Source organism: Pipra filicauda, unplaced genomic scaffold, assembly GCF_003945595.2.
Source record: "Pipra filicauda isolate LSUMZ 115617 unplaced genomic scaffold, ASM394559v2 scaffold80_size11013439_pilon, whole genome shotgun sequence".
NCBI classification, from domain to species: domain Eukaryota; kingdom Metazoa; phylum Chordata; class Aves; order Passeriformes; family Pipridae; genus Pipra; species Pipra filicauda.
In genome coordinates, this window is record NW_024104987.1 from 8510780 (window position 1) to 8533703 (window position 22924).

Here is a 22924-nt window from a genome sequence, read left to right on the forward strand (position 1 = left end):
GGCAGTGTCACACACACCACACCACTGCCCTGTTCCGATTTCACACTTCCACTGGGCACTGGATCTCTCCCTGTGCTGGCACAGGTGCCTCCTGATAACGAGCTCCGTGTCACCAGTGCCGGGTTCCGCCTGGAACGAGCCGCCTCCCTGCATTTGCTTTGCTTTTTAAGCCTTTTCCACCGATCAAGAGGATCTGTTTATACACAGTGAAACAGCTGCTCGTCCTCCACAGAGCGCTCGGGGGCAGAAGGGCTTGTGCAAGTGGTACTTTTGGTTTTGGTTGTTTGGGTTTTTTTTCCCCCAGTACAGACACAAAGGGAGAGAGGTGAGAGGAGAGAGAGAGAGGCTCACCTGAATACGAGGATTTCTTCATGCCGTCGCTCCGAGCTGTGACATGGGAGCAGGAGCGAGGCCGGCAGGGCTGAGCGGTGCCTGGGGTGCCACGATCCTTTTGTGGGCAGGGACGGGGAGGGGACGCGCACACCGCCACCCCATCCGAGCGGCTGGCTCCAGTCGGGGGGCAGCCCCAGCGCTCCCAGTGATTAGCACACACCTTTCCGAGTGGGTTGTGGGCTGTTCCAACTCTCCTGGCACTGGCAGGGGTAGAGCAGGGCTCAGCCTCCGCAGCGGCTGCACCTTACCCCCTCGGAAAACAAATACTCCCCGGGGTTTATCCCTGCCAGCTCCCAACCCTGGAAATCCAGGTGTATTTAGCCGGTGCAGCAAAGGGAAGGGGTGGAATTTCACGCCTCTATCCCGGCGCACCCCATGGATTTGTCTCAGCCCTTGGCTGCCGGAGCGGCTCAGGTCAGCGCTGCTCTCCACTCTCTAGTTCAAAGGGCGCTGCTGACCCGTGGAAGCGTCAGTTTCCTCTCCAAAGCCGCACGAACAGGACTCAGTTAAGGCTGTAAGCCGAGCAAAACGCCTGTGCAGGCTTACACCACGGGGAGAGCTACGTGTGAGTACTTACTCACTGCTGCGGGGATGCAGAGCCACGTACCCCATAACCAGCTCCCCGGGGCATCTCCCCAGGTGCGGGGAAGAGGAGACTTCATACTTTGCTATTCCTGATGTGCCTGGAGGGCAGACACGCTCTGATCGCTCCCCTGCGAGACACAGGTTGGGCAATTAATTACGCAAATGCAATCAGCCGGTGGCAGTGCAAACACAGACAGGAAGAAAGTCATAGCTAGTCTTAATTTGTTCTGAGAGCACAAAGAGGTGCAGGAGCCTGAACTGCTGGAGGAAGGACCAGGCTGTTCCCTGCAAAGATTTCCACAACCCCTCAGGTGGGTCACCTACACACAAAGGTGTGCAGCACAAGTCCTGTTCACCTGAGAACAATCCACCACCTCAAAGGCATGGCTTCCATAGCAAGGGCTCTCTGCTTGGTTTTAGACTACTCCACAATAGGAAAAAAAAGTGCTCTCACCCCTAGCCCTAACCCTGGCATTGCATGGGAACAGAAAGGCACTAGATGAGCTGGATTAAGAAGATGCAGTACTATTGGCACTTCTTACCACTGCTCAGCCAAAGATTATCCCCTCTGTAACAGATCTGAAAAAAAGGATTGTCCGAGTGTCTCAGGCTTTAGTACAAAAGTTGTATAGTTGCCTGAAGTCAATGAGGAATTCAGTGCTAAGCAGCCAGACTTTGCACTGAACAGCTCGGGAACACTCACACGTTTCCAGATTTGTAGCAACAACAACTCTACCCGCTGCTGCATGACAGTGCTAGATCATCTTAGCACTGGGGTTATCCAGTGGGGAGATGTTAATAAGCTCTGTCATTAGGAAAACTTCCATCAACAAGTCTTTTGAATCACCAAAGCTTTGTTGCTTAATCAAACACACATCTAAGGCCACAGTAACAATATATTACTCTTTCCACATTAGTCACAATTTGTGGAGGAGAAACAATAGCACAATGACTTGCCCCACCTCACACACCAAGTAAGGGCAAAGTCAGGAGCAGAACCCACTCCTAGTCACTGATCCCTGTGCTTGGCTCCTACCTGCACCTTTGATGAGCAATACTGCTTAATACTCAGCAATCACAGGGATACACCTTAAAGAAGTTCAAAAGGCAGCTTTCCCTTGTCACTTACAGAGATATGAGCTCGTGTGCCTGATTCTAGTGTGCAGTTACACATGCACATGTCTGGTTCTGTGTTTGTGTGTGATTACATGTGCAGAGGGTGCCTGTGCCATCATCATGGAGCCACCAGTGAGCAGCATGTTGTGAGCAGTGTGTTTGGAGCCACGGCTGGGACACGGCCATCTGATCAGCTCCACTGCACAAACACAAACAGCAAATTGTGGAGCAGGCGTCCTGCTGCAGGGCCAAACAAACACGATGAGACAAACTGGCTGAAGGGATATTTTCTGAAATACTCTCTGACAAAGAATCCTTTTCTTTGCCTGTCCGGCCTCAGAATTACCCAGAGAATCAGTCGCTTGGCTCAGAAGGGCAGGTTAATGTTTAATACAAAGCAGAGCCCACAGGCTTCCAATAGGTAAGTCATTTAGAGCTTCCCACGCCCCCTTCCCTCCCCACTCTTTCGTAAGTTAGTGAGGGAATTTATTGTTCCTGAAAGCAAGGGATTTGGGCTGCTGGCTCAGCCTGGCTGCAGCACTGGCAGGCACCACGCAAGCCTCAGGTCTTGCCAGAATAGCTCGGATATGACCTGGCACCCGCCACAGACCAGCCCTGAACTTCCCCCCTGCCCAACACATCCCACCCTGGCATCCCTTGGTGCCAACACAGTGCTGGCCACTTTTCAGAGAGGCTCTGTCAGCCTCACTTGTCTCTGCCTCAGGATGCCCAATTCCACACTCACAGCAGTGACCTTTCCTGAGGGATGAGCACGGGCAGGCAGCAGCACTGAGCAGATGCTGATGAGCCCAGCAGCACCCACAGCCACTGAGGCTGCAGATGTTGCACCTCCTGCAGCAGCTGCTGAGCCTGACCCAGCCGTGGTGCCCTCAGCAGCTGGTTCTCCCTGGCTTAGCTTGCAACACGTGCTGTAGTTGTTATAGTTTCATGGCAGGCACAAAAAGCATTTGCTGCAAGTGGCCTGTGCTGTCTCTCCCCAGCAGCATCCTCCAGGGAATCACATTCCCCAGCACGTGGGGGTTCCTGCATGGAGGAACACAATCTCCCAAACTAAACATAATAGAGTGATCAGAGGAGTGAGAGACAAGCACCACCAGCTCCATAGTGTGGGCTGAGGCAGGGAGCCAGAGGCCCAGGAAAGGGTCAAGGGGAAGGAGAGATGGTAGAGGCAACAGCACCGAGTAATGCACCCTGGAGTGAGGAGGAAAGTATGGAAATAAGGAAAGGATGAGCCCCTGGGGGGAAAAAACCTGATCTCAAGGACTTGCACGAAGCTTGGCATTAGGGAATGCTGAGCTGTGTCACTGCACCTCTGACTGACTCATTCAACTTCTCAGACCAAGCTTCTCTTGCAAAAGGGGAGGAAGACTGACGTTTCCCACTGAGAGGTGTGATGAGGTTCAGTGCTGCCCTGGGGCTCCAAGGCACTGCCTGGTAGGCAAAAGTGGCTGTTGTGGGAGAGAGCAGGACTCCCTGTGTGACCAGCAACAAGGAGATGCAGGAATTTACACTGCAAACACCTGCCCACATGCAGCAGAGCAGACCTGAGCCTCCTCCTTGGGAACAGCATCTCTGGCTGATATAGGGGTAGGAACTCAGATGTCAGAGCTATAAATCCCCCCATCTCCCTCTCCAGCTCTGTGGATCCTCCAAGCTCCTATTTCCTGACCAATTGCTCTTCTGTGGCTGCAGTGTTGGAGAGACAATGCAGAGTTTTCCACCTTGCTTTGCACCAGCAGTTCATGGCCCAGCACTGGGAGGCAGCTGCCAAACTGAGCAGGAGGTAAATGGTGACACTGCACCCCAGCCATGGGGTTCCCTGCAAATCCCAGCATGGAGAGCCCCTGGATTCAAGGAAAAGGAAGCAGGAGACCACACAGAAGAGACCTTGTGGCTTTTGGCCAAGACAGGGCTGCCCTCCCTGTCCAGAGCCTGCAGCTGCCCTGGCAGGCACCAAGGGGGCTTTGGGCACTGCTGTGTGTGCAACAGCACCTGACTCACCCGGGTACCGTGGTGAGTGCAACACTGAGCCAGCAGGAAAGGGCCAGGGGTTCAGTCATCCCACTGGACCCCCTCACTGCCACTGGAGGAGCTCTGTGCCAGGGGGCTGGCTGCTGCTGATGGCACACATCAGGGCAGAGTTCAGCCCAAGCTCTGTGCCCTTTGCAGTGCACAATTCCCATTGTCAGTGCCCAGGACAGCAAGATGCTTGTGAGGAAGGACAAAAGCTCAGCAACCAGCACTGGATGCAGGCAGAATCTGCTTCTTTCTGCCACCTTCTTGAAGAAATTAAAATATTACAGCACCTCTGATAGCTCTCCCTTTCCCCTGCAGCCTTAACAGAGCACTCACACAATGTACTGCTTGTGCCAGTCAGTTAATCCATACAATGCACTGGTTACTTATATTCATCATTATCCTCAGTTATAAAGAAAGCAAATGCGTATTTTCATTTTTAACAGCTCTGACAAAGGGTTGTCCAAACTGGGATTAAAACACAGGGCTGTCTAACTTGTTACTGCCTAACTTTGCAGCTGCAGGAATGTTGGGTCTGCCAGCTCTGAGCTCAGTGGAGCCTTATAAAAACATACCTGCCCAGATCTTGGAGAGGGAGATAGAAATCAGTTTGATGATCAAAGTTCCTTATAGCATTCCTGGATCATACAGGCTTTGTACAGAACAGCATGAAGAGGTCTGGAGGACTGATTGGCAGTGACCTGGAACTGCTTCTCCCAGCACTAGAGGATAATTTGGTGGAATTCACATCCAAGGAGCCTCCAAGCCCTGACTTCATCAGTAGGCACATACAAATCATGTGGCTGCTCCGATGCAGCAGCCTGGCTCTCAAGCTTGCAATTACAAAATAAGGGGTTTATGAAATGCATTTGGGGTGACCTGTTATTCATGAGCACCAAAACCACTGAACCATGGGGACGGGGCAGTTGGACGTGCATGAGAGGAGCTCAGGTCCTCAGGGATGGGGAATCTTCTGCTTGAAACCATACCTGAGACCTCAAAGCTGTGTAACTTTACAAGGCCTGTTGGCCTGTCCTCAGTGCCACTGGGGACAGTGTGTCCACTCTAAGTCCCTGTGTACCCACAATTCCAATGCAAACCTTCCTGCCAAACCCAGGATGACCAAACACAAGGAACAGCAGTGGCATAAGGCATCACCACTGCTAGAACTTGCCATACTCAGGTCCTGAGCCACTTTCTTCTTGCCAGTGGCCAGGGTTTCATGCAGCTCTGCCCTCCCTGCTCCACAGTAGGAAAACACAGATGTTCAGCCTCTCAGCTCCAAGCCACAATGCTCAGATGCAGGAGGCAGGGCAGCTCTTGATCTAAAGCCTCATACATTCACACACTGCTTTTTCCAGGGACTGATTCACTTGGTTAGGACACAGCACAGCCAGACTCTCTCTGTGGTCTAAAGTGCATATGGTTAAGAGGTAAACAATTCAGCAGTGTATTTCCTAACTCCTTTCCCTGTGATTCCATCTGACAATGAAGCACCAAAAACCCACAGCATTGCATCATCATCATCATCTATGGTCCTAATGGTCATGCTGCTCTTTGGGCTGATGGTTATGGTAAGGAAGCAAATAATGAAGCAATTACTTGTACCAAATCCGTAGGTTTTGTTCTTTTCTTCTGCCTTAATTATGAGGAACCAGGAAGAATGTCCAATTACTCAAGGCAGAATTTCATTAGCAAACAAGATAACATCTGCTCAACCACAAGGTACATCAGATGGCCATTTTCATAGAATAGCCTCTCCCACAGTTAGGGGAGGGAATACATCAACCTGAAATTAAAGTTGAAGAGTGCATTAAGAGACAACAAAATAAAAATTAAAGGCAGTAGCCAATGCCCATTCAATAGAAGGAAAATCCCTGAATGCAAGGGAAGTCTGAATGAAAGGTCATAAGTGTTTTCCATTCTCAAGAGCCCCAGTTTCTAAAAACAAAACTCTTCAAGGTGCCTCATGAGCTGACCCACATGAATACATCCCCCACCCCCTCTAAGAATCATTGTAAAATCCTTGAGCTGCTTTCAGAAATGCCAGCTAAGCACTTCTCAATCTAACTGCAAGTTTGAAAAACAAAAGCAGGTCAAAGTCAAACTCTCAAACCCCCCAAAGCTTAATCCATTTTTCACAAATACAGAACCCTGTTTTATGGCTTTTATGGTCCCAGTTTGAGTTGAAACTACAGGAATTAAGCAACAACCATAGCTTTTTGTCACTCATGTCCTTCTCAAGTGGCACAGAAGAAATCTGGATCTTACTTGCCACCAAGTGAGGGTATCACTAGTTTTTATCCAAGCATCATGCCTCACCCAGGGCAGGGGCTTTCCCCAGCACCTGCCCTTTGCCAAGCTGGATCACCAGGTATGTTTTCACAAGTGCAAATTAGAGAAGTCAATATGCATCCCTAGGGAAGGAGAAAAGGTAGAACAGAGGCACAGAGCTCTGAGAAGCCAGGCTTACTGATCCTGCACTGGAGGGAGGCACAGAAAGTGTGGGACTAAACTGCTGCCAGGGAGAGGGACCACACACCAGCTATTCTGACCTCCTCAGCAGCACCAACTAGTCTGGCTGCAAACTTGAGCAAGTGCCAGCAAACATCCAGGCACGATTGTTTGGCTGCTGTTGTACCTGCTTGTGTGTAGAGACATCCTTGGGTAGGCAGGGAACAGTACAGTCATGCTTCAAGCTATGCTTAACTGTCTGCCTGCCATGATTTCTAAATCCACCCCTGAATGCAGCTCCCAGCCCTGCAAGAGTGATTCAGAGCATATTCTTACATGCATGACCTTACATGTTTGCTTCCCATGTCTGCAAGCAAGAGGCACAAGGTGCCCCTTCCCCTGACAGGGGGAAAGGCAGACCCAAATGCAGAGGGGGCTCTGCCTGTCTCTTGGAGGGAAAACACTGGACTGGAGCCATGAGGCCTGCTAGAACTGGAAAAGGGGAGCAGAGAACTGGAAAAAAGAATCGACAGTAAAAGAGCCCACTGAAAATGTGGATAAAGGAAAACCACTGAAGGATCAACCAGAGTCTGCCTATAATCACTAGCAAAGCAATTACAGAATTAGGGATGATTTATAACAGACTGAAGAGCTGGATACTTGGCCTGTGCAATGGAAAAGTTGTAAGGAGGGAATTCTGTGTGCTGGCACCGGGCTCAGGAGCCACAAGTGATGCAGCCTCAGCAGTTCTGTCCTATACAGAGCAAACTGAGCAGCATTTGGATGTCTTTGCTCCTACCTCGCAGCTTCCAGCTATAATTTGGTCCAGCCATTGGTTCCAAGTTTTAAAAATCAAAACAAACAAAATTTATTTATGCAGAATGTTGAAAAACTATGAGGTGTGATTAATAATAACCACTGTTTCCTTAACAGTGCAACATGGAGCAGCTTCTACCCAGCACTGCCAGACCTTCTGGGAGGAAATTACTGTTATCCAACTTTACAGGTGGGAAAATTGAGACTTTACAGGGCTACACAAAGCAGCTGGTTTAACCCAACTCTAGAGTTACAGTCCTGGACTTTTATTATAGATAAAACTCTCAGTATTCCTGGAAACTGGGGCAGGTTGATCTATGATACACTGTCACCCAGCGTTAGCCATCACTTCTGTGTCTGTCTTGCTTGCTAAGGACATGATTCCACTGTTACTACTTTCTCTCTTCTTATACTGGCACAGCTTTCTCATTTTTCTTTGATTTCCATCTATATAATTTACTCAAAAATTTCAAAGGATGATTTTGCCATCAACTAGCAGCAACTAAAATACCTGCCCAAGACTTAGAGTAGTGGAGGCACCAGCCTGTCAAAACCAGACATTTCCCATCAAGCCACACATGAACAAGCCCCAAGCCTAGAAGTCCATGATTTCCAAATTAGCTGGGTACAAATACCTTTGGAAAGCTCCAGGGGATTTTATCATTGACAGTGGAAGGAACAAATCTAAAGGACAGAGGAGTTTCAACAGGCAGTGGCTTTAAGGGTAAAAAAAAAAAATCAGCTTCATCTGAAGCTCAGCAGTGCCAGTAACAAAGCAGCCAGGGCTGCCTTCACACCCAGCTCGAAGTGATCAATCAACGTGAATCATCCCTTGAGAGAGACGAGCAAAGAGGTGATTTAAACACTGAAACATGCCTGCTGCTGTTCAGCAGGTACCAGCATGACTGGGCTGACATACCCACCTCAGAGGGACTTAAAACAGGCTGGGAAGGGAGGTAGAGAGGGTGGAGGAACATATCTCAGAGCCACGATCCTGCACAGACCCTCTGAGCTCCCACAAAGAACAGTCCCAGTGTTGCTGCTGGGGAAGCACCTTAGAGCTGGAATATGTATTTCTGCCTTATATATTTGTCTAAAGTATCACAAGCATTACAAACTCTGGCTGTTTTTTCAGCACTGACACTCTCACGGTGCAGGCAAGACAAGTGGTGAAGAGAATAAAGTCACACAGTGCAAAGTTACTTCTCTCCTTACTGAGGGAGAGACATGGAGAGCATTAAGGACAACTGAGCAAACAGAGCTAAAGTCTGAGTCCAGTTCTGTAAAAAACTGGCAAAATGATGCAGGGAAAGCATGCCCTGAGAACAACAGAGGACCCTGGTCTCAGCCCAGACCCTCAGCCCTGCCAAGACAAGCCAAGCAGCATCAGAGGCTGCTGCCTGCTGCCAGTGTTTTGGGGGGCTTTAAGGAGTCAGCTGGGGCATGAATGGTTTCCTAACAGAAATGATTCAGAGTCTGGAGCGGTTTCAGGAGGAGCTTGCTGAGCTGGCTGGTGCCAGGAGCTATGCGAATGTAGCAGCAAGGAATGCTTCCTCCCTCCTCATCCCCCCGCGCCTCCCGGCTGCTCCCGGGACGGGGCCGCGCTGAGCGAGTCGGAAAAAGTGGGTTGTCATCCAGAAACCCCAGGGGGGATCTGGCCTCCATTTCCACACAGGCTGCAAAGGGAAACTCCACGGAGTAGCTGGAGAAATGGTCACCTGCTGACAGGGTCGTGGCTCGAATAAACCCTCATCTCACCCGTGGCCAAAGGAAAACAGCTCTGCTCTGAGGAGGAAGGAAAACCAGGAACTATAAAAGGGATATTACGAGCCCTAGTGAAAAAGCTTTCCTGCTGTTGCTACATTTAATAACTCATATTCCCAAGAGGAACGGGGCCAAACACTCCCTGTCATGACTAAAACCAACAGCACCAGCCTGACCCCATGGAAGGTTCCCATCCACTCCAAGCTCCCTCTCCCCTCCCTGGCTGCCATCCTGGCACAGCTGCTGCCTTCACCCCACTGTGTCCCTGCCTGATGGATTAATTTTTGCTCAGGTCATTGTTCCTGTCTTGCCCATGGATCAGGTGCTGCCCCACAGACAGTTGCACTAACAAGGTCCCTGTTCAGCATCGTAGTCACTGTCCACAACAAGGAAAGAGCTTTAACCTGTTTAACTCTGCACCCAGCATCATATGCAACTCCTTTTCGGATGAGTTGTTCTGTGTGTATTAAAGTCAACCACAAACATCACCTTTTTGCCTTCATTTCCTCCCCCCTATAAGACTGAAAGTGTAGAAAGTTGTTAGACATGGATCCACTGGGAATGGCCTTTAGCCATCATATTTCTAAACAGAGCACATCAGTATTCTCATGATGAACACTGTCTTGGTGTGGAGAAAAGCAGTGGAAAGAGAGAGTTTAACTACACTGCTCAGAGATGCAGCTTCAGAATACCTCACATTTCAATATTTACTCACTGATCTGAGCCCTGGTGGATTCAGTTCTCCTACTTCCCCCTTCAGGCAAGTCATGAATAGAAAAAGAAAATGAGTGTATTAGGTAAATAGTTCTTCCTGAAGCATTCATCAAATTCTGATCTCCTCAGCCATCTGCTGTATCAAACACCTCAAGTCTTCCTTGTGCTGGTTGGTCTTTGGGGCCACATGAGTTTTCCCAAGGAGTCAGACCTAAGGTTGTTCGTTTTGACACAAAATATAGGCTTTTGTGCAAAAATTTTAGCAGTCACAAGATGGAGCTATTCCTGAAAATATTTCCTTTTCTATAGGCTTTTATATCATGAAGAAATATTGGGAAGCCAGCCAGCAGTGTGATGCATGTCTTTACAGAGGTTGAGCTTAAATCAGTCTGATCACTGTCTGCAAATCTCTGTTCAGAGTCATTCTCCAGACGTTGCTTCCAAGTGATGCACAAGCAAAAGAACACACAGTATAAACATATTGCTGCTTCCATTAAACCCAAAGCATTTTAAAAATAATTGCTACTAGCAGCATATGACCAGTGCCTCACAGGCCACCATTCTGATTCAAGGCCACTAATACCCACACAGCCTCTCAGCAACACTGTGCTAACCTATTCCTGCAGGTTTTGGAGGAGCAATTTTGTGTTGCTGCTGAGCCATGCCCATCTCATCGACACTTGTACTTATCTAACCACAAAAGCAGGTTGGCCAATGACAAATTATGCTGTTTATACAATTAACAGTTCTGGATGAGCGTATCTCTTCCAAGAAACCATGAGCACTTACGAAGCTGTCTTTTTACAGTGAGGAAGAAAGCCAATGCAAAAGTGGAGCATGTGGCTGCCAGTTATAATTGAAATCATTTTAATAATTCATGCCTCATTACCTTGCCACATGGCAGTTCAAAGACCACCTCCTAATCCTTTAACCCTTCTCTCCTGCGTCCTTTGGTTTGGTTTCTTAGTTTAATCAGTGAAGAAACAAAATGGGGAACGCTCATCAGCACTTGCCCATGGGGACAAAACCCAAGGGGGGCTGGTGAGTCTAAGATCTTAATCCCCTTCCTCCTGGCTCCCTAGTTTTCCTGATTTGATCTGTCACTTCCAGCTGAAACAATAAAGAAATTAGTAAACTACCTATTATATATCCCAAACTGTTGGCTGAAGCTGGAATTGCTTTATGGCATGTCTATGTACAGCACCACTAAGGGCAAGGGGAGGCTCTTGTTATTTAGTAGCTTTATATGGCCAGGTAAGACTTGATGGAAGCTGCAGATTTCCCATTGTGTCTTTTATCCTCACTAAGGATTTTTCCAGCTTTGAGTTGTCCTCTAGGTAGTCAGTCCTACAGCTGTGCCCTTTCTCCTTAGGCAGAATTACATTTTATAAATCATAGGACCAGAGTGTTACATTTTTTAATGTTTTTGAAGTGTTCTTGTTGCCACCTTAGTCATTGCAGGAGAGAACACCTGATATCTATTTACTGTTCCTGTCCTACACAGGGAGATTGCAAACAATAAAGTAAGACCTAAAATTATTTACGGTTGCAAGTACGGTCCTGTTCACTTATGAAAAAGAAATAACCTTGTAAAAACACATTTATTTTAAGCACAGTGTATATTTACACACAGGAAGGGTCCTTCCTTCACAAGTTTAACTTAGGTGGATGAGGGAAACCAAAGCACATACATGCAGACATGCACCAACACGTGCACAATAGCAGTGCGAGCATGAGATTTCAACACCAGAAATGCCAACAGCAGCAAAGACTGTCACTCAGAACTCGTTACTCAGTATGTTCCAGCAAGCAGATACACAGAGCTAGAGGTGAACCAACTGGCAGCCTAGTGAGGGTTCTAAAAGGAGGAACACCCCAATATCTATGCTCCAAATCCCATCTGCCTCTCCACACAGGGAAGGCTTCAGAAGAGCTGATGGCACGGAAGGGGACAGTGCCCTCAGACTCCAGCAGAAGGAAACTCATGTGCCCACTGAGTTGGTGCAACCACTCTTGGCACTACATGGGCAGCAAGAGCTTTCTGTGCTGGCACCTTTTATCTGGGAGGAATCTTCATCCATATGGAATTTTGGGAGTCGGACAGCCAATTCCAGCGGGGGGCCCTGTAAGTGAACAACTGCCACAGGGCAATCCTGCACAGGGTCACCTTAGGGAATGTTTCAAATATATACAGAAGTCAAGGCTCAGGTGATGGGAACACACCCAGCTCTAGTGACATTAGAGGGGAAGATTTATCTGATTTTTTTTAAGCCTGTCACAAAGGCTTCTCTGTTGAGCAAAGAGAGCTGTTCCCACGTTCCCTGCACCACGTAGAGGGAGATTGGTTTGTCTGCTCTCTATGAAGTGCTTATCAGAGGAGCTGCTGTGCATGTGGATGGTCTGGGTTTGAGTGGGTGGGGAGCCCCCCGTGCCTTTTCCCAGGCTGGATGAATGCCTAGCAAGGAAAGGGATCTTTACAGGGAATTTATTAGGCAGCCTGAGCAGCACTCCAGAAGCTGCATGCTACCTTTGAAGCCCTAAAGTAAGATCTATTGACATATCTCTCTACCTGCAGGGTGAGGACAAAGGTGATCAAACACAGGTTTCTTTCATGGATAAGCCCTGAGCCAAAGCACTCTCTCTTCATTTAACAGGGGAAAGAGAACAATCAGTGTGACTCATGGCAGAGCTGTGTTGGTGATGTGCTGCTCACAGGCAGGATGCTCAGCTGATGAGGCCATTTCAACCTTTATACCCCATCCAATATGTCATGCTGCTCTTAAATGTTGCAGAACCAAGATGTCCAGGTGGGTATTTGCCCTCAGAATACTAACAAGAATTCTTAATTCCCCTTTTCTATCACTACTCACGTTAACAAGCAGTGCCCAGTGACAAAAATGTTAAGGTTTTCAAGCACCATCAAATTGGATTTTCCAGTTTGTAAGAGAGGAAAAGTAAAGGTCACAGTGATCATTACAGCTGTCTTCTTATTCAAAGCAGAGTGCTTTAGAGAAGAGTTTGGCCTCACTTCTAATCAGCATTCAGAACTGAAGAGCTTGGGGCTCTTCTGGTCTGGGCAAAGGGCCAGAGAGTGATGCTGAACAGAAAAAGTAAGCAAAGTCCATTCTGATTTCACTGAGCAAACCAGGTGAAATACAAAAATAAGTCAATTAAAGCACAAAGCTCTAATTCAGTTTTAAAACATTCTTTCCCTGTAACAACATTAGCAATTAGTTACAGCACAACAGGCGAGACACTGATCTTGATGGTGTTTTGGAAGAATACAAATGATGCCTTGGAGGAACTGCTGCCAACACATAGCATAACTCTGACAAAGGATCAAAACAGAGCTGGATCACAGAAGGAATCAGAGCAGAAGTCCATCTCCTGATTTACAGGAAGGTGCCACAGCCGTGTTCTGGACTGCTCTGAAAGATTACCTGCTCCCAAATTCATCCTCTAAGAGCTGACCTTCTCACAATTCCCAGTCACACTGCACCCTTCAGCTTTCATCCAGCCTTTCATAGCTGAATCTCCTCCAGCTCTTCCCTTCCAAAACCATGTTAAAGTCTTTTAAGGGATCCCAAGCATTATCCAGCTGAACACGAAGGAGGAAAGCTGACCATGTCTCTCCTCCCTCTCTGGCTATCCCATCCAGCCACACTGCCAACTTCCAACACATCCTGACCATATATTTAGTCTGCAGTAATTCGCTTTGCATTGTCTCGTGCGGGTTCCAAGCGCAGGAATTACATATCCAGCGAGGCATCCGGCACGCTCTGCGAAACCCCGGAGTTCTGGAGAGTCAACTCCCGGCGCCGCTGCCAGAGGTTGGGAGAGCGCGGGGTCCGGAGCAGCACCGCGACTCGGAGGAGCCAAACGGCAGCTCCCGGAGACAACCCCAAATCCCTGCCTGTCTGGACTGACAGTGTATGGAGTAGGGTGAGAGCTGCCATTAGGCTCGTTCAGGGAAGGGATCAATGCTGCGAGCACTGAGTGAGGGTCCTTGGCAGTCCTACGTGCTGCTTCCAAAAGTCAGCGCCCCAAACAGGGCACTTTGTGGCAGAGAGGCTGAGGCATAGTGGAGTCACCACAGCATCCTTGAAGTGGTAAAAAAAAAACAAACCCTAAGTGGCAAAAAAAAAATCCATTTCCAACTCAGGCTCCTTCACTGCCTTTAGTTTATGAGAAAAGATTAGGTTGGGGCATGAAGTTGGACAGAAAATGGTTGAAGGCAAATGGCTGTCAGACACCTTCTCCCAAGGAACCCAAAGCTCCTAAAGGAGCCAGAGCTTGTCTGTAACTGAACATCTGACATATTTCCAAAAGACCTCCTGGGCCAAGCTCTGTCACCAGTCTGAGCCTGGAGCTAAACCTGTCAGACCAAAGCCCAACAGTCCTGAGCAACCAGGACTGTGCAGATATGCACTGAGACACTCAAGACCAGTCCAGGGAGATGTGAGAGGATGGCAGACCAGGGTGGTGGTGGAGCAGCAGTGGTGGCACTCACCTCCTGGGTACTCCATGGCAGCAGATCAGATTTAACTAACATAAGTCACTTCCCAAGAAGTGGTGATTCAGGAGCTGTTTAGACTGATCCTAGCTGTTTAGACTCCTCCTTCCAAGCTGGAGTTACAAATGGGGTGGAGCTCAGAGGCAGAAACATCACTGTCCCCAATTCCTAAGATTTAAACCCCTGAACCAGCACACTGTGGTTAAGCCTGGCTTGGAGAGAGAAAGATCAGGAACAGGATGTGCTTATCCTGAAGATAGCTCTTCTCTCAGCACTAATTCATACACTATCAGAAATCTTAATCCCTGCCTGGGGTAGAAACAGCTTCCTTTTCTGTTTTCATCCAGCATTTAGTAGTGGTGCAGTCAGCAACAGGAATTCAGGCATTTCTGCACCACTGGTGCAGAATATGTGCTGTGGGAATGACTACGACCCATCAGAGACATGGCAACTGCTTGGATCCCTGAAAATACATGAGGGAAGGGGCCTTCACAAGGGTTTTGGTGATGTCAGTGAACTCTGTAACAGTTGCTGTTGGTCAAATGAAATGGTTTTGTGTTTTTCCAGGCAGGTCTGCTCACAGTGTGCCCACTCAGCTCCAGACCCTCTCTGGCACAGGACCACGACACCGAGCAGGAGCAAGGATAACCCTGCCATTGCAGAGAAAACGTGGTTATTTTGTCTCTGGAGCACGTTCCCCTACGAGCCTGTTCACCCTCTAACACAGACAAATTCCTGAGGAAACATCACCCTCTTGTGTCCAAGTTGAAGTGAGCAAGAAACGCTACAGAAGTGAAAAATAAAGGCAACCACATCGCCACAGCTGCACGGTGGTCATTTGGCTCATTATTCAATTTATACAAGTGGTCTCCAGGCTGTGGGACAAGGGGTTTAGAGGGGAGGGGTGGAGGACCTACCCTCCAGAAGCTGAGGGATGTGCACTACTGTTATTTATTGGATTTAAGCAGGAGGACTCTCAGTCTCACTGGAAAATATTTAAGAGTCTACAAGTTGCAAACAGTGAAAAAGCACTGATTCCATGGAAGCACAAGTCAGATAACATGGAAATTAATTAGCCTTGCTGGCCTAGCACTGAGAGATTTTTCACAGGTGACACTTGCACAAGAACACCCAGCCTGAAGAACAAGTGCAGGAAGGGATCAATGCAGAGAAATTAAATACTTATAGGTCTGCTGTGACCAGTGCTCTGCCATGAACAGCTAAACTATTACCAAAACCTATCAGCTTGGTGTGTCACCTGCCCAGGACAATTCTGGGCACTAACTATGATAGGAGCTCTTCAGGTAGAATTTCCAACGTGTTTGGCTGCCCCCTTTGGTTTAGTCTGCTCGCTTGCAGCCAGGGTAAAAGCCTTTCCCTCTGTCCCACCTAGGATAGCTTGCTCATTCCAGAAATGCACAAGGTGCCATCTCCCCTTTCACTTCCCACTGTCCCATTTCTGTCCATCTCCTGCAACCACTTACAAAGCCACAAACACACAAGCAATTTAGCTGGGGGGGGGAGGAAAAAGTGATAAATAGCAATAAAATAGCCAACTGCAGACAGGAAATCTACAATGTGTTTGTCATGTATATTTAATCAAAATGTTAATATGCATTAAATGGTATTTGAGAATTTCAGATGTATTTAATACAGCAGGATTTGCATATCTACCACTGAGTTTTTAATCCTTGATAAATGTGTAGAATAATCAATTATTCAATGAACATACAAGAGTTGGCTGATTAAATCTCAATTATAAAGGCAATTCTTACCCGCTCTATTTATTATGACTGTTCTCCCAGCATTGCCTAATTAAGCCATATTTGATTATGGGGTGAAAAACATTTATTGCAGATATTGTGGCTCTGTAATTGATGCATATCTGTGGCCTGGCTGTTAAGCCCTAATAAATACATTTTAAACAGCTAATTATTTAATTAACAACACTCTCTTCCAAGCTCAGTGTAAAGCATGCTGCAGCCCTTCCATGAAAGCCCTAATAGAAATTAAACCACTGGAAGCTGCTGCAATGTTTTCATCCCTCTCTCCACGTGCCAGTGGTGCTGGGATGCTCCCAGCTCTGCTGCCAATAATTTGAAAAGAGACTCCACTGCATGGGTTGGGATCCACCATTCCAAACTTGTATCTGCAGTGACATCTGACCTGGTGGTTTGTTACAGTCTAGGGAGGAGAACAGGCTGTAGCAGGGGATGCTGTGGTTTCCTCTGTAGGACACATCCAGCTCCTTTTATTTATCACTTTACCTTGTGCTGGCAGCATCCTGCTGCTCCAGGTGGCTTTAGAAGCAGCCTTAGTGGTGCCCTCCTCCCTTGAAAACAACTGAAGGTCAGCAAGACAAGGCCTGCCTAAAGCAGAGTTATTCTTACACATTTAGTCACATTTTTTGAACTCTAGTTTCTTGCCCGTTTCTTGAAAGTTTGACAAAACATTCCAGGTCAAGATATTTCCAGTCACTCCTTGGCCCATGGCACTACAGGCAGCTGTGTGCTGGTCCCCACCTCCAGCTGACAGAACAAGAGAGGCAAAAGCACAAGGAACCTTTGTAACTCTTCCACAGCAGGAACCCTTTTACAGAAGCACCTAAAGTTTGGTTTCAGCTCTCAGTGCAGCAACTTGAAATGTTGCTCAAAAATTAAGAGCACCACAGCGTGCTCAAGATTTGTTTCTTTTACCCCAGCTATGAGAATTGAAATCCTCTTTCTTACTGAGAATCCTGGTACCAGAAAAGCTGCCACAAAAAGAAAATGGAAAGGGAAGGATCTGGACAAACTCTTTCTGCATATACACAGCATCACCTCCCAAATATACACATAGGGTAAACAGATAAGGGGGTTCAATGACACTGCTGAAGCTCAGCTGCTCTGTGACTTTCCTGCAGGGTTTGAAGATGTGCAGTTTAAGTTACCAAACTGCTGTCTTTCTGGCTGTGGTTTAAAATGAGCATTGCCCTAAGTTTTCATTTTCTTCAGATCGAAACATCCAACCTGCTCTAACTACCCAACATTAAAGCACTTGCCCTGCTCATATTTTTTTAATCTGTTTGCTAAACTGAAGAAAGATTTGATAATGCAGACCCAGGGGGATGTAATTGCAGCAGGCTCCAATATAAGAAGATGAGGTTAGAAAGTTTTTTGCTAAGAACTAAGGAAACAACCCCAAAGCTCCTCAGAGAGCCCGCAAAGCAAACCTGCTGCCTTTCCCAGACAAGATTCCTCATAGCAAGGGATCTTGGAAAATAGCATCATTTAATTATCCATCTGTTTCCTATCAGAGAATTATCTGCTTCAGGTTTTTCTTCCCCTAGAAGCCAGAAATGGCTCTACCCAACTCAGTCCAGAGGAAGCTGTGCATGAGTCACTCAAAGACACTGTTCCAGCCCCGCTGGTGCCTCTTGGTCTCCTTTGTGCCACAAAGGGGAGCACAAGAGGTAACAGCACTTGGAGCCCTCTGTAAATATGGATGCTGTGACTGTTTCTCTCCATGTCCAACATCCTGGTTTGTCTGCTAGTGAGTGATCCTCTTCAGGAACTCCGTATGGTCTTTTAAAAGGGCCAAAAGTAATTTTGACCCAAAAAACCACTTCACAGAGTTTTAAGTACCAATTTCCATGAAGCAGTATCTGGCATATCTTCTCCCTCCAGCTATAATGAACCTCAGAGTAACAACCCTGCTCCTCCTCTCTCCTCAACTGGCCAGGCTGATAAACTGGACCCCTAAGTTCCCCCCACAGTGCCCTAAGTGTAGTCATCTTCTCAATTTTGGGGCCATCTGTTGACTGTCCCTAAATCCAGGTTTTATGGCAGCCAACTGCACACTGGCCTTGCAGAGGATGGGAAACACTCATGATCTCTTCAAGCAGCCAGTCAGGTGCTTTGAAGCCTTTGAAAAATCAGGCACTGCAACAAATCAAACCAAACAAGTGCTGAATACTCATAGTTTAAAACTCAGCTCAAACTAGCTCACAATACTGCCCGTGTTGTTAAAGTGTCTCAAAGATTTACTCAGAGGTGGATACTCCCATATTTTTATCCTTGGTGAGCTTATGTGGAAGCTATTCCACACTGGGGTTAAATGCAGACCTTTTGGAGTAAGGCAAATATTGAAAAGAAATATAGCTACCTGCATCCTCTCCCCATGGCTGATGGGGAGACAGCAGGGGTTTCACTGGAGTGGCTTCATCTGTTTTCAGCTATGAGCTTATTTTTCCTGGGAGGAAGAGTCAAAGCTAAAGATCTATCATTAGGACTTATCTTCAAAAGAATTTTAATGAAGCAGAAATCCTAAATGTAGAAAACTAAAGAGGCTTCTGTTTTATCCTCAATGTCGAAGTCCTGTAGGCAACATGAAAGTCACTGAAATATCTCTAAGCCTGAATAATACAAAATGTACAGATGAGAATCTTCCTCTGATGAATATTTGATAGGAATAGTCTCAGCATGGAATGTGGAGAGCACCTTCCATCTCACACATGTCTGTGTGTATATGCAGAAAGCTCTAGAGTTTGAGACATTACCTAAGAGCCTAAAATCAAGAGATTTTGACATGCAAAAGCTTCTGTTGACAACTCTCAGCTTCTGTTTTCCTTTCCCAGCCAGGGAGCACAGACTCCTCCTCACTGTGATGTTACTGGTGAGTGGATCAGTCTGTCCCTTGTCCCTGTTCCCCTATCAAGCCTCTCCACACGATGCACTTACATGTTCTATCTTAAGAAAACATCACTCCTAAAGCGGTTTATTAAGCACAAATTGCACAGCAACAAAATCTCTCTCACAGTAGCTCTTTTGTATTGTTGTATCAGCTCAACACAAGATTTACTGGTAGCCCCTCTCCTTGGGCAGCAGCACCTCCAGACCCCTGACCTGGGGCCAAACCCCACTGCTGACAACACTCAAGAGAAACAGAGCAGGTTTATCTGACACTCCTGGTGACAGGTTGCATTTTGAGCACGGCTCAGTATCAGCTCAGACAAGTTACAAGGAAATCAAACTCTAGCACAGACTATGAATGATGCCTCCCAGCAGGAATCTTCAGGAACAGATCAGGCAACCACTTCACTCCTGGGCTAGGCCTGCACACAGAAAATTGGTTTTTGTGCTAGAGTTGTGCAAGTCTTTTCTAGCCCTACACCTCTGTCAGCTCTGGCCTTCTTTGCTGGCCCTACCCCATTACTCTGCTTTAGCATCCTTCATGATGCCTCTTCCCACACTTTAGGAACATTCTGTGTCTTTTTCCATTCTCTTAAAAGGACGTATTTTTAGCAAGACAAAGGGTTCCCTCCCTCATTAATTGGGATGCCCAGAGGTGTGGCAAGTAGTGTCTGAATCCAAGCATAGGAACAGGTATTAATAAAAACCTTTACACTATTACACCATTAAACACCACTATGTGATCACAGGTTTCCTGTTAATTATTGATGCCAACACCTACTGTAATAATCACCATTTAAAGTCTTTTAAACATGCTTTCACAGATATAAAAAAAGTAAAACCATTTCAGACCACAGAGTACGAACTACAGATTTCCTTCTAATAGACTCTAGTATTTCCTTTTCCTGCAGCTGCAAAGAATCTCAGAGTAACAACCTCCCTCTTCCTTTCTCCTCAACTGGCCAGGCTTTTTGACTGTGTTAAAAGTAACTTTAACCACAATCTGTTGTAGTGAATTGAAACATCTCAGAGCTTATACTTATTGTTCTTGTGGTTCTCAAAGACATATCCTGTTTTGATGCAAAGGAAACAAGTAACAACACGAAAACAGAGAGGAAAAAAACCCAAAGAATAAAAATGCAGCTTCCATTTGTTACAAACTAAACTTGTTCCTGAGGAAATACGTTGGCAGCACAAATAGTAAGGGAAAACATCACAATGCAGAGTCAAGTTTATCAGGCTCTGCATGTCCCTGCCTTTTAGGCCAAAGTCTTGCAGTATAGATGAAAAGAGTACAATTATCCTGATTTAGACCCTGTTACACAGAGGGCAGTCCCAAAGACAGAAGTTCTGTGTCTGGGAGTGGGTGGCAGCTGATCCTCAAGGTGCAAGTCACTGTGTCTAAGACAGCAACTAAGCCACAGCAGAGCTACAAGGGCTGTAACAGCACCTTCCTCACTTGCTAGCTTGGCTGAGAACACTTCTAGAGTGAGCACAAAGCCCTTTCAGAGCCAGGTTGGATGCTGGATGTGCTGGAGACAATGGAAACATACAGCACCTTCTTCCAAAAAACACTGCACCTTCCCCAGAGCAGGGTAACACCTTCACTCCCTGCCTTCTCCAGGCATCCCAAGGGATGCAGCTATGAACTTCTCCCACTCTTTCCAGTGTGCCCTTACATTGACAATTACCACAGTTATCTCAGCTTCAAAAATCCACTATATATCTACCCACAGATCTCACGTTTCACACATTTAACACACAGAGCCAGGTTGTTTTCCTGAGACCAAGACCATACTGGGCTACAGCAATGGTGCTTCATGCCCCTCCTCACCAGGTTCTGCTTCACAACCACCTTCCTCAAGCACACAAAAAACCAGCTGTTTTCTCTCAGTATTTCTAACCTAGACCTAGGACCTGCAATTGGTAGAAGAACATACAAAAACCAACCAAGAAAAAACAGTACAGACCTAGATAACATGTTTGTACAACTTCGAAAATACAGCTTTATCCCAAACAAGAATAATACATTACTTACCCAAAAATCCTGGATACTGGCTCAGCCAAACCAACCTCCTCTTCTTCTGCTCCTCTCTTTTATATCATGACTCCCTGAGTGCCTGAGGAAGTCTCAGATGCACCTCATTACCTGGCCATCTAATCTGCAGGGAACCTTAAATGGGGAATTAGTTTCCTGCCTCCTGCTGATGTGAAATGGCCTCTATACCCAGCTGTGTAATGTAAGAAAATTAGAGTCACTTAAAGAGGAATATACATACAGCTGAGCACGCTTAAGATTTACTAGGAAAAACTTACTGCTAACAGCAAGGAACCTTTCAACCAGCAAAGGACATTTCAGGACTGATAATGTATTGTCCAAGCAGATTCAAGTAATCCATGCATTGTTCCACATTTGATTCAGGCTGAGAACTATTCCAAGAACGTTTGTCATATGAGCATTTTAGCATGAAATTTGGGATGGTCAACCAACTGGGCCACTACCAGCTGGTGGAATTCAGTAGCAGATGTCATGTCACAGCTCAGGGTGCCTGGTGCAGACTGTGGGCAAGAGGAGTCCAGGGCTGGCAGGCAGAAACCACAGCAGATCAATGCACAAATGTAGCTGCACAAAGGAAATAGTGAAGCTTTTAATGAACTGAGTAGTGGGAGACATTTTCCATTTCAAATTACTGGTCCCTTGAGTCTTGGGTTCCCACCTGAAGTGCCCAGTACTGTAGTGAATATCCCTATTTTTCCTATAAACCTTCAAGTGTAATTGTTGAACATCACTGAACCTAGCAGACAGATAGCTATGTTTGTAGGAATGTGATTTTTCCCATCCAGCAGTTTTCAATAATTAAAATAATGATTAAATAAAATAATTTTAAAAAACACCAAAAAACAACGCCAACACCCCCACCACTCCAACATATAAATACTTGTCTATTCTCTGTCTCTTACTCAGCTTCTTTGCTAATACTCCAGACTGGTGGTTCCCTGTCTGCACTTTGTCCCTGCCAGGCTGGGAGTTCCTGATTCCACATGGTACAGGGTGCCCCCACAGAGCAGTTGAGGCACAGGGCTTTAGCTCAGCAGGCTCAGGCACTGATCACACCACAGCTGGGGCACACCAGAGCTCAGTCCATCCCAGGAGCCAGTGGGTTTATTCAGGATCTACACAGATGCCAACCCTTGTGAAAGGCAGTGCTGCTGCATCAGGAGTTGAGCATTGTTAGCTGATGTTTCTCCATGGCCTCCACACTGTGATACCTGGGATACCCAAACAAGCCCTAACACGACAATATACCCAAAGTGATCTAAGTGTGGGCAGAGTATCTGAGCCCAGAAGGAAGTTGGGGCTGCAAGAGCCTGACTACTGCAAATGTTTGAATTAGCAATGCAGAGGAGAGATGCACAAGTAGAGATGCCCAAATAAAGTCACACAGTGAGCGAGCTGAAAGGCTCAGTGGGTATGTCAGTGGTCATAAATATCACATGGCAAATCTCCACTCTAATGTCAGAGAGGTTCTACTTGAGATAAATAAACCACATCACAAGATAAAATCCCAGATCGTATCATTTGTGACTGACAAAGCAATGTCACTGCTTGATCATGTCTTTTGGTGACAGAGATGTTACAGTCACCAGCCACTTGTGTGCCCCTGGCACATGCCAAAAATTCTGCTGAAAAAACTAAGCAGGTCTGGTGTAAAATCAGGAGGTACTTTCTCTTATGTCTTTTTGCTAGAAAGTAGATGAGGTCAAAGATTAAAAATCAAACCCTTTAAACGTGAAGTGATGACAGTGGTGGCAGCTCATCACTGAACAGGTTTGATTGTCTTGTTACCCTCCTATATTTCAT

At 46.8% G+C, this 22924-nt stretch overlaps 1 protein-coding gene across 1 annotated transcript in view; it reads right to left on the reverse strand.

The window, feature by feature from the left end:
* SEPTIN9 (septin 9) overlaps positions 1 to 443 on the reverse strand; it is a 135782-nt gene extending 135339 nt beyond the window's left edge. The window contains exon 1 of the mRNA XM_027715682.2: positions 352 to 443. Coding sequence (XP_027571483.1) covers positions 352 to 373 — 22 coding nt within the window. The 5' untranslated portion in view covers positions 374 to 443. The remainder of the gene's footprint in view (positions 1 to 351) is intronic.
* Positions 444 to 22924: the final 22481 nt, after the last annotated feature.